The 12720-nt window shown below is 35.9% G+C and overlaps 1 protein-coding gene across 2 annotated transcripts in view; it reads left to right on the top strand.

Moving 5' to 3' along the window:
- LOC149568233 (Thioredoxin family protein) overlaps positions 1-12720 on the top strand; it is a 207530-nt gene that overhangs the window by 42776 nt on the left and 152034 nt on the right. For both annotated transcript variants that reach the window (XM_089821234.1, XM_089821235.1), the window contains one exon: positions 4605-4728. In XM_089821234.1, the coding sequence (XP_089677360.1) occupies positions 4605-4728 (124 nt within the window). The remainder of the gene's footprint in view (positions 1-4604; positions 4729-12720) is intronic.

The raw sequence follows: 12720 nt of genomic DNA on the forward strand, positions 1-12720 counted from the left end.
CATTTGAACTGTTATATGGGTTAGGGTTTGAACTAGGGTTATGGGACCCTAGGAAATTGTACCCTAAACTCATTTATGATTTATGATTTGTGAGTAGAGTAGAGGTGCTAGGTGAGTGGCTCACCGTAGGTGCTAGGACCTAGAAGTGGTTGCTAGAGGATCCTATGTGTTAGGGACTAGAGCCCTATGTAGGTTGGCTCTACATGTCAGTTAAGTAATCAAGTGATAACATTAACAAATAAATAGGTTATGGGGGTTTGGGTTTTCACATTAATCAAGTTAAATGGATAATAAGGTTGTACATGTCCTGTTGGAGTACTCGTGTAAGGACATTCTGTAGAAGGCTTTAGTATGATAGGATGGTCTGACTTCCTAGTAGGTGGATTTGAACAATATAGGAATATACTATGATACTCACCTAGATGTGGTCTTATCCATCACTCTTTCTCTTGCCTCTAGTTGTCCATTTGCTTTATGTTTTGTTTTAGTTGTGATTTTGGGGTTTAAGCCTTTCTATGTAAATCATGGTCTTGTCTCCTAGTTCGGGGGAGTGGTCCATTTATGGTTTCACGAGGTTGGGTGGTAAAACTTTTTGAGGCTTTGTTAGTGGTTTGGTTATGGCTTGGAATAGAGTTGAAGACTTCTTGATGTATTTGAAGATGTTACATTTGATATATTACTTGATGTAAAAGAGAATTACTTTGATGTACTATATTGATGTGGAAATGTTAATGCTAAAAGCTATGTTCCCGGGGGACGCGTCCCCCCCAAAAAAACCAATGTTTCGGGGACGGGCACGTCCCCGTCCCGGAAACTTCATTGGGGACTTGCATCCGTCTCCAATTTTTTAACACAAAAAATTAAAAAAACTAAAAAAAATGTCACTTTTGCTGTCCCCATTTGCCGTCCCCCGCCGTCCCCAAAATCGGCAAAAAAAATGCCGTCCCGGAAACCCGTCCCGCTGTCCCCTGCCGTCCCCGTCCCGGAAACTCGGGGGAACATAGGCTAAAAGGGGTTTCTCATTGTATTAAAAAAAAGCAATGCAAAAGGGAGGAGAAATTAGGAAAAGAGGATTTAAAGGGAATACAATTATGTAAATTTGAAAGATTATGCTATTCTCTCTCGCTTACTCTTTTTGAAATTTAAAGAAAGCATTTACTGTTGTAAGTGTAGATTATATGGCATAGAACTTAATTTAAGTACAAATGAGAAAAGCATGTTAGTTAGTTTCATTTCTTACTTTACATTCTTGCAAATCTGTTATAGTTTATCTAATGCAAATGACACTTAAAAGATAGTTGAATTGCTTAAGAGAATTGAATAAAGTGATGTGTTTAGGAACTTTAATTTTAGGGAACCAGTTAGGACAAAACACATACAATGTGTAAATGGAATGTTTCAATTTTTTTTAATTCTCTAAATTTAGTAACTTTTAACCTAGTCCTTCCGGGTTCCCTGGCAGGGCATGACACCAACTCCATCTTATCAAGAGTATCTAATAGCCTGTCCAATGCTTGAGCTATTCGTGGTTGTGTGTTTGCGAGAGCCCTAAAAAGCTCTCGGTCATGATCATCTTGCTGGTTCTGCCTACCCCTCTGCTAGGGACTCCTACTCCCACCATGTAAGTCACCCATATTTGCTGATCACTTTGTATCAAACTCAGCCTGTGCCTGTGGTCTTGTGCAAACATAACTCAAATCTGCTTGGATGCATAGAACTGAACCCGAAATCCTTAGGCGAGCAGAATCACTGCTCTGATACCACTGAAAGATGCCCAGTAGGAATCTCTGATTGAAATGCTGAAGTTTGAATGGCAATTTTCTTGGACCAGCATATGCTAATTTTTTCGGCTTTCATGCTTTTCAGATTTCCTTTTTGTGTTTTGATAATTTTTTATTTTTGCAGGATTTTCATGATAAATTACAATGCAAAATACAATGATCTTCTAATTCTAAAATGTAATGAACAACTAGGCATCTAATTACACTGGTAAAACATTTCAGATTTTTAACTCTCTTTAGACAAAAACACAACATGACAGCCGTACCAGACTTGTATGGATGGAGACAAGTTTGATAAACTCACAAGTGCAATCAGCAGGCCAATGCTTAAGGATTAGAAACCAAATAAGTCTGATTCACTGCAAACTCCTCCATAAACTGCTGACATTAGCTCTGCCCAATGCTGTATGGCCAGCTACTAATCTAATTGCCTGCCTGTAGGGCGTGGCTATATGATAAAACACATAACAATCATCAATGTTCAACTTCTTAGCTACCGACCTTTAGTAGACAGTCAATTACTAAAATCTCAATCTGATAGCAATGATTTTCTTCCTCAAAATCAGACACCAATCCTTCCTGGTGATGTACGACTAGCATGGAATGAAATGGAATTGCTGCAACTAACTTGGAATTCTTCTGATTTGCAATTTAACTCTAGATCTCTGATGTCACATTAAAACCCTTCCCCACCTCAACACAAATTCTGAATTTGGTCCAATCTGTGTGTGGTTTTCCCCAAAAAATTCTGATATGTGAATGACAATGCTCCATAATGCACCCAGGTCTGATGCACACCTCAACATATGACCTTTAACTGTCTCTGATCAATGAAAATAGCCTCCCAACAAGTTGCATTTAACTCTCCATTGAATGCTATGACAAAAATGTGCTGTAACAAGACCGTGTTTTCGTCCAATCTTGGATTCCCAAGAGAGATTTCATTCCCAAGGTCTGAATTCCTGCAAATTGTACGTGAGCTCTGATTTCCTGAAAATTTGTTTAAAAATGAATTCCTAATGACGTAAAATGACCTCCCAATGCCTTCTTAAAAGGCTCCAAACCCTAGGGATTGCTTTTATGATTTCCATGATTTCTCTTAATTATTTTTTATAAATTATATGCCTTCCTCTAAAAATTGATCCCTTAGGCATTATATTTTATTATTATAATGGTTTCCACCTTCTATTAAAACATTTTATGTTCATATGCCTAGGAAAGGGGTCCACCTTTTATTCTAACTTATTATATTTTAATGTGATTATATGAGATCTCATTAATATTAATTTATTCAAACCAGCTTAGGAAATATCTGATTTTTTCATAAAATGCAAAGCTGCACTCAGGACTAAATACTGATTGAATCACTGCAATCATGATGCTGTCTGAGTCTTGCAGGCCAACTGGCAGTTCCACCTCTCACCCTATAAAATATGAACCTCTCTCCAAACATTTGAAACTGCTCTGAGGATCCTTCTCTGCTCCAAAGTCCCTTGGGTGGTCATCTAGTAAACTGCTAGTTCTCCCTAAAAAATAGGAGACCTCCCCAAAATATCGGAACTGCCGTCTAAAAGTCCAACATGGATCACAGAGCCCTTGCAAAGCTTTATGACCCGTAGAATGAGTCCCCTATCTGAACTGTTGACATATGAGAACTCAAGTGATAGGTCAACCCTTTATTCATCTCCTGTCACCTAGAAAGGGGATATTACAGTTCGACTGAAGAGAAGTACTAATTTTCAGCTTTATCTAGGGAACACGACTTTTCTTTTGATTTCTTTGGGAGGTATTAGAACTCTATTAACCAAACATGGCTCAATTCTTACTTTTAGATGTAGATTTCTAAGCATTGTGATTTTGAGGTTTAATTTGATTAAACATTTAGAAGTATCCTTTTTTGAAAGGATAATAACTTCTAGTATGTTTGTTAAGCAAATTTTCTATGTTAATTTGATGACTGTTGTTCATGATAGCTGAGAGATTCATGTTTGTTAGATATTAGATAGTCATTGATAATTACTCGCTAGAGTTTGGGATCTTGGTTTGGCTTCTTGATGGAGAGGTATTTGGACAGTGTCCCAAATTTACGATGCCCTATGCAATGTACATTATTGGATGTTCGTTTATAATTTGTGGTTTGGTGGTGTTCTCCACTTAAACGAGATCTATTGTGTTTTTATTGGCGACCCTTGCTAAATGGGGTTAGACTCTAAATGTTGGCCTTGTCATTGTGTACGAGGACAGCTGAAATGGTCTTTGATGCTAGGGCTACTGTATATGCATTGTTATGTTTGCAAATGAGAGGCGTGTCCATGGATTCGCTATTTTGAATTTTGTATAATTTCTCTACTATGTGTTGCAACAATGCTTCATGTCATAATGAGGGAGAGTTAAGTGCATTAGAGTATGATGACTTCTTTTAATATGCTATATGATTTTAATTCTTGTTGGGATGTTGGGTTTGTTTCGCTGGCTTCCTCTTGCTTTGGTTCTTCGGTTCTCGGCTTGTTTGTTCTGTCATTTTTTGGACACCATTTGGTGCTCCCACTGTTTGTTGGGTTGTTGCTCTGTTTCTGGCAGTCCCTTAGGCTCTCTTGTTGGCCTCTTGTTGGACATTAATAAATTTATCTCATCTTATGGTTGGAGATGTAAAATTTCTTTTGCAGATTTGCTTTGAACAGATTTATGTTTTTTGTGCAGTGCAATTTCCGAGCATTTTTTTATGATGTGATATTTACATTGAGTTCACGTCATATTTTTCATTTCTATGTCCTTGTGTATCAGATTTCTGTTTCAGTGGAGATTTGATTTTGATCATTGTAGGTGGTAACCTCTGGTTTGGCAAGTATTTCAAGACTGCCATGGGGCTCACAAGCTTTACCTGATGTTGTAACTGTTAGGGAGGGAAGAGGGCAACCAATGAGGTTATTGCAGTTGTATGAATTTGGTAAGATTTTTACCCAGTAAATTTGTACTTGACTTATTTGGACAGACACATGTTCATTGTTTAGTGAAAGTCTTAAAGTGGCTTTATATTGAATTGTGTCATTCTCAATTTGATGGATTCTTTTCTCATCACAGTAATTTTGTTAATATAATTCCTTTTTGTTTTATGGGAAAACCAAATCTTTTGGCATTACTTTTAACATGAATTATAGCAATATATTAATATGGATCCATATCCCCCCATTTCTTCTTAATTCTGTTAATGCAATATATTATAGCAGCTGTTCTCCATGAATTCTGGCATTCAATGTGGTTGCCAATTTAAATCTCAGTTCCATCAGAACAATCTGTAATAATCTATAGATCGGCATTAGCTATATCTCTTGTGTCCACTGAATTGCATGTTACCCTGATATAGTGATATGTTGATTATCAATTTTCCAACCCATCTGTTTCAATTAACACCAACAAATATAATGTACACTGGTACTATAAGAAGGAAAACTTGATTCACCTTTTTTCTTTTCTGGTATGGTAGATAACAGGCATTCACAATCTTGCCTAAGTTGCTAGTTTATTTACAAGACAAACATCCAAATACATATTATTCCAAATTTTTTCTCCAGTCCACTAGGTAGTTATTATGTTTTTCTTGAGAGCCAATCTTATGGCCTGAGACTCTTGACACCAAATATGTAAGACACAACATTGACTCAACAAAATGCTTTCTAAGTTGTGTTTAGCATGCATATGTGAAATAGCATAGTGATAAGCCTCAAAGCACTTATGAAAATGACATCACCCAATCAATGCATTTTTTCCCACAAAGCAAAATAATGGATAATATTACTGCTGTCGAAGAGATCATTCATTCCATTTGGAGAGGTTTGAATAAAGGACTTGTGGTTCTCAAACCAGACAATTCAAAAGCTCTTAACCTGAGTAAACTGTTTACTTGTCCTCTGCACTCTGATTGCCTATAGGTTCTCTCAGTGTGTTGTCCAATAGATTCAAAGGTTTATCAAAACTCTAATCTTCAGGTCAGCGATTAACGGATACTGGAAAGGTGGTTCCACTTGTTTGGATGCCTGAATCAGGGTGATACCCTTAGTACCAATTCTTTTATCTCAATGCATAAACATCTCCTTCTACTTCACCACTAACAACAATATGGTCTTTTTTTTGGATTACCTACCTCAGAGTGAGGACAATTTTAATTGGGTTTCATTTCACCAATGACACTAGGCTATTCAAAGCTATGCTAGATTTGTATTAATATGCCTTTGGATAACTCATGAACCAATCCAAATCGACTCTGATCTAAAATGCTCTTGATGCAATCAGGAAAAGTTAGATTCGAGACATCTTGGAACATAGGGAAGACTGTTAGCTTATCACCTCTCTTGGTTTTATTACTCCATATCAAACAACCAATATCCATGTGGAAGAATTTGAAAAGAAAGATGATGAATAAGCATCATGAGTGGACCATGTAATGCCCCCGTTTGGGACATTAGAAAATTTAAAGGACATATTCATATAATATAAAAATTGACTATGAAAGTGTGGGCTCAAATTATAAAAGGTCAATTTAATATTACAAAGCGGGCTAAATATGACAACAAGAGATAAGACAAAAAGCTAGGAAGGGAGTCGAAGAGTCACAACTGTGAGGATTAAAGGAGAAGAGACTCACTCATTTCGCAGGCTTGATTTATGATTTAGATTTCAGTTTCTCTCTTGCGAGAGTTATTCGGAAAGCTTCAGTTTTCAGCCAGTGTGAGGACATAGCCCCTTGTGCTGGCAAACAGTGGACATAAACCCATTGTCCGTGGAGACATCACTTCAGGTGCCTCATATGCGCTTACAGGTTCTTCTCTTAGTGTTCCAATCTGACTGTAAAATTGTGTTAAAGATTGAATTTTGAATGCCAGTTATTGTATTGTTGTTGTATAATGCAATAACATGTTTTGAGGAATTTTATGAGATTTTACTAGTTTATACTGTTGGTTTGTAATGCATTTTCATATGCTTGAATCCTAAACATTATTTTGAGAAAGAACAAGTTAATATCTATTGGAGAGTCTGCTGGTTTCTATTGTTGTTTCATAATACATTTGCCTATGTTTAAGTTTTGAATATATTTTTGAGGAAGGAATCGGGTCAATATCCGTTCGAGATATCTTAGTGGTATCAGAGCTGGTTTTCCTGCCAGCCTGTGAAGTTTAATTTAGACACAGACTCAAATTTTGCAGAAATTAAGGTATTAAGGGGGGAATATCAGTTATTTCATCAGAAACAATTTTAAGAAAGGTTTTAAGACATCTTATCCTACCAACCTGGGTGTTTTGGTGAGTGAAAGAAGTGTTGATCTGTTGAGCAGACTAGTGTTTTGTAATGTTTCAAGATCATTTTTGAAATAATAAAGTGTCATCGTTTTGATGGTGGAAGAGGAATTCTGTTTCTGAATATTATTTGAGTCTCAGTTATCTCGCATCAGTAGAAAGTTTAAGGATTTCTATCAGTATTTAACACAACCTTTCCTTTTTGCACGTCAATGGCATAAGATTTAGTTACCATTCTGCAGTTATATTATTCAGTGAGTTTTCTTTAGAAACAAATTGAATGGTAGTAGAATCACTTGGGAATCCTTTATCTTGGCTGGCATATCATATGGTCACTATCTACATATGTGTTATTGAGAGGATTACGACACCAGTAACCAATCGTAGAGAGACAATAATATAGTCAGGTATGGATCCATCTTCTTCAAAGATTGGCAACACTGAGTGGGAAGCAGTGATATTTAGTGGGAAATTGAAATAGCGACAAACTAAATCATCCTAGACATAGTGGATATTGGTATTGTGTGTTGGACTTGTTGATATTATTGGCGGAAAGTTGAACTATCTCAATCAATAATCCCGATGTTATACTTGATCGAATCTTAGTGACTCACTATATGGGAAAACGTAGCCATGCATCGAACCTGAAAAGGAAATGAAGCAATAGGAGGAGGGATAGAGCTGAATAATTGAATTGTGTTGAACTTTCGAGCCCCTCACATAGATAAATAATGAGGACGAGAGTCAATCTCATCTATTAGTTGAACAGTGTATTCCTTAGAGTCGAGAGCAGCCAGACGTTTGTGTCAGTTGGAAGTTGGAATTGAAACAGTGGAAGGGAAACGTCTCTTGAATATGGTTAGTAACGAGAGAGGATATAGATGGTGCATATTTGCATAGTACACAAGGTTTTTCATATTTGTTTCTGGGCATGACTCCAACAGCGGTTTCCACAAATGACTCCATTGGTAGTTATATGTTGAGAATTATGATAGCTGACACATTACTAACATTTGGAGTATAGTGGGTGGATACCTTCTGGTCGATAGAGTGGGAAATGCAGTGACACCAAGGCATTACATCTTTGTCAGTGGATTTAAAAAATAAATTAAATTACCAGCCTTATAACGTATGCATGAGGGGAACATCAAAAACGACAACATGACCAATCAGAAGTATAACAGATATGCATACACCAGACAATTAGTGTTTATTGGTCTGACTTCATACGTTTTAGGTGTGGTGATGTCAATTAAGATTATAAACGCATCGGGTTTGGAAACCACAACAGCATAATGCACAAGATCAAAGTTGAGGGCTTGGGTCATTACAGTCAGCAATGTGTGAGGAGAATAGGGGGTTGCAGAGTGCGGCAACATTAATATCAAAAGATGGATGTGAGCTACCTCTTCTAGTCACGTCACGATGATAACGTGGATGACACTTCATGAGGAGTATGCTAGTTGCGGGTGCATAGGCCGTCAGCCTCCACATAGACTCCAAGGTGCAGGAGTACATAGCGGCTTATACTGTGGTTACATATCCAACACTCTCATCTGCGGAAATACTAGGTTTAGGGGAAATTTCACACTTTGCAGTGCATAACTAGTACTGGAGGTTGATTGACCCTTAAGGAAGCCACTTGGTGTAACGGGATGGTGGCCTTCATGGGCCGTTTCATTTTTAGAGAACCTTGACACAGGTTCAACATAGGAACATTGGCCATTCCCTCGTGATAAGCTTATGCAGGGATATACATATATTCTCACACATCAGGAACTTTGGCTATTTTCTACAATCAATTCTACAAATTTTATCTGCATGATCTGATTATAGAGCTAATTGATGCTTGCCCTCATGCTGGAATTCATTGCCATAGTCCAGTGAAAATCTTCCATGCCAACACTGAAGGATATGTTGCACAAACTGGGGAAAACTTGGTAATGAAGCTAGGACGACAAGCAATTTTGATGAAAAGAGCTATGAACAGGCAGAGCGAATTAAGGCAGTAAGGCTATCTTTGTTTTGGTCTTCATCAACACTTCTTTACATGATTGGTCCATTGGGGTGAAAACTACACAAGGAATCACTGACTGCAGGACTTCATAGTTGTCACAGGATTTTGTGAAAGATTGAACTACTAACTACAGGAACTCTCTATTGGCCTCTTAAGTATAATACTAGTTGGGCTTTTGATCCAAGAAGAATCAATATATTTATGTTTCACATTCAGACTATATTGTCTGATATAACTGCTCTAACTATTTGTGAAAATTAATTCAGGATAGTTCGATTCAAATTTTTGCATTGATCAACATTGATAGTATATCAAGCAGCAAGCAAACTTATTTTAGACAGGTTATTATAGTAGCAATCTACAAAGGAAGTGTGTATCAGATTTGGGGTAGTTTTGGTCCTTTGAAAATAGAGCAATGGAAGATTTGAAAAATGTCGTCTTTTCAAAGGAATTTAACAAAATATTTAATGGCCTTCAGCTAAGAGACTTGTAGAAAGAGAAAGATTTTGGTTGGCTATACGTACTTGGGTTGCAATTAGAACAAATAGAATCTTCAAATGAAGTTCTCTCCAAATTGAAGAGATAGAAACTTATTTGACCAATACAGAACAGGCAGATAATAGACTCTTAAATTGGGCGTTGCAACCTTCAATGGTGACCTTCGTCCAACCCAGGTTTATGGAGCATCCAGATAAACAGGCTAACCTTGTGGTTGCTTCTTGTCTCAATGAGATCTTGCGAATAACATCTCCTACGATAACTGTAACAACCAGTTTTCTCAGGTCTTAATTAACAACTATCATATCAAAAAAAATAGTTATTACTTCACTTTCATAGGAAGACAATTATATCAGTTATGTTCATGTGAATGAGATTAATAGTTACAATTACTTAAACAGAAAGCTCATAACTAACATCTGAAAATACCATCAATGAATTTACTATGGAAATTAAAATTTACATACCATGGAATTTGATCTGCAAAAATCAATGTAGGGATGCTTTTGCCATTACCGAGATTGGTCCACAAATATCATTTAGGATCAATTGACGATTACCATCAAATACCACTATATCAGAATCAAATGACTATTACCATCAAATACCAATATATCATTTAGGGCATCACATACTATTGTATTAATTAGGGCATCAATTACCATTGGATCATTTAGGGCATCAGATACCACTGTATCAATTAGGACTTCATATACCACTGTATCATTTAGGGCTTTAGATACCACTGTATCATTTAGGGCATCAATTACCATTGGATCATTTAGGGCATCAATTACCATTGAATCATTTAGGGCATCAAATACCACCGTATCATTTCTTTTCTTCTCATTGCTTGACTGTGGCAATAACATAAGATTAGGAGATATGCTCTTAATCATTATTCTTATAAATAAAATTGAGATAACAATCCATCAAATAAATCTATCTCTCGCAAATGAATATATTCCACGTTCAATTAGAAGATAAACTGATCTAACTGGTTGCCAGTTATATTGATGATAAGAGTTGCTTTCATTTAAAGAACAACTCAATTAATCTTACCTTCTACTTGAATATATATCATAAAAGTAAAAATACCTGTTTCCAACAAACGTTTGAATGCATAACTTATCTCTATCTGGTACACGTCTGACATTTTGTGGAGAGGGGAAACATTGTCAAGGGCTTTACCACCCAACCTTGGACCATAACCTATCTCTACACATTCTCTAACGAGAAAGATCCTCCTTACCCGGAATAGAACATGGAACACCTTGTCAGCCATCGAGTATCTTGGTATCTAATCACACCACTTGACTTGGCAACAGGAGAGTACAATAAACATGGTCATGCATGAGCCATTAAATGATTCCTTCTAAATATATATATATATATATATATATATATATATATATATATATATATATATATATATATATATATATATATATATATATATATATATATATAAACATTGTTATGTCACATTTGATTCTGTTTCATGCTATTGCAGATTCCTTTCTCTCACCTCTTCACCCTTTTCCATGGCTATACAGCCAGGTGAGTCCCAGATGTTTGAATCTCAGAGCAACCAGCTCTTTCTATTGATTCTCAACTATTTCATGAATATTATACGTTTCTAACTTATCGCAATATGTGATTTGAAGAATGTGTTCTTAAGACTTGCAGAAAAATATCATTTAATTCTGACTCTAGTGGCATAAATAAATCATGATTTCATACATGGTTTCTTGGCTTTTACTTGCCATAAACAACTCTAATTTAGAGAAGGTCAGTCATATGATGTTAAGTAATTTGCATCATGTTGTAAACTATAGCTTACTGCTGTATAATTAGAATGCAGTAATGACTGATAAAGAGAAACATATTAGAATACTTGGGTTCCGGTTAACCACATAACTTGATATAATATGGAGGAAAGATGGTGTCTTGCTAGATGCAGACTCAATCTGCCTCACTCCTTGCAGGAGAGATCTTGAACACAAATACCAGTATAAAGATTGCTCACGTTTAAATACAAAACATCAGTATAACTAAGAAATCGTGAGAAGGAACACTGCAATGGTTACTAATAATATCTATAGTTATATTTGTGCTAAGATAAACATGATTGGATTTATGGAAGAAGACGGGTAATAACATGGAAGTCGGGTACTTGAAATATGAAAATCTTCCGCCTCCCTTGACTTCATAATATATAATGAGTAATGTGACTCTTGGCTTCCAAGAAGCCGTAACATAAAGGAAATGTATTGGTTCTTGGACGCCAAATAAATGTGCCAAGTGTTCAATCGGTTTTAAACAAGAAAAAGAATAAAAAGAATGGAAGAAGATTTGAAGGTGATAAATCGAAAATAAATATTATGGTTTATATTTATCTACGTACACGTAGATATATATTTGTGAGGTGGCATCATTATACTATAAAGAAAATAATATTATGGTGTCACTTTATATTTATATTTATGTACGTACATAGGTATATATCGTTGTCGGTGAACATATATTAAAATAATATGGTGAGAGATCATTCAAAATCCTTTGAGGTACATATTATATTTTAGTTAAATTATTTTATGTTTTAAATTATTTATTTAATAGCTCATGCGGTTCCATCGATTGTATCTCGATGTTCAAGTCACTAGGTCCTCAACCATTATGATTCACGATTCATACCCATTTGCTTAGTGATGGTGATGCTCCTACGCCCAATTCTTTTTTGACAATACTTCCACCCCTTCGATGTGCCTCCTGCAAAGAAATTGTCCACAGTTAAATCATATTACCATAACAAGTTATTTAATCATAAATAATCATAACGGCTAACCGCCTTTTCAATTCTATGAATTCATGATAACTAATCAACTAACGTGTTATCTTCATATGAAATTATAACGACTAACCATCTTACCATTTCATAGGATTATAACAAATTTAACTATCAATTGACTTTATGTGAACCTCAACGGCTATATGAACATTTTAAATTAGGTCAAAAATTGGGATGTAACATACCATTCCCCTTGTGTTTCATCGTCCTCGATGAACTTAAAATTGTAACGAACATTATAAATGAGCATTTAAAATTAGAATGTAACGTACCATTCCCCTT

Source organism: Cupressus sempervirens, chromosome 3 (genome assembly GCF_028749045.1).
Source record: "Cupressus sempervirens isolate cs-2001-9-10 chromosome 3, ASM2874904v1, whole genome shotgun sequence".
Lineage (NCBI taxonomy): Eukaryota > Viridiplantae > Streptophyta > Pinopsida > Cupressales > Cupressaceae > Cupressus > Cupressus sempervirens.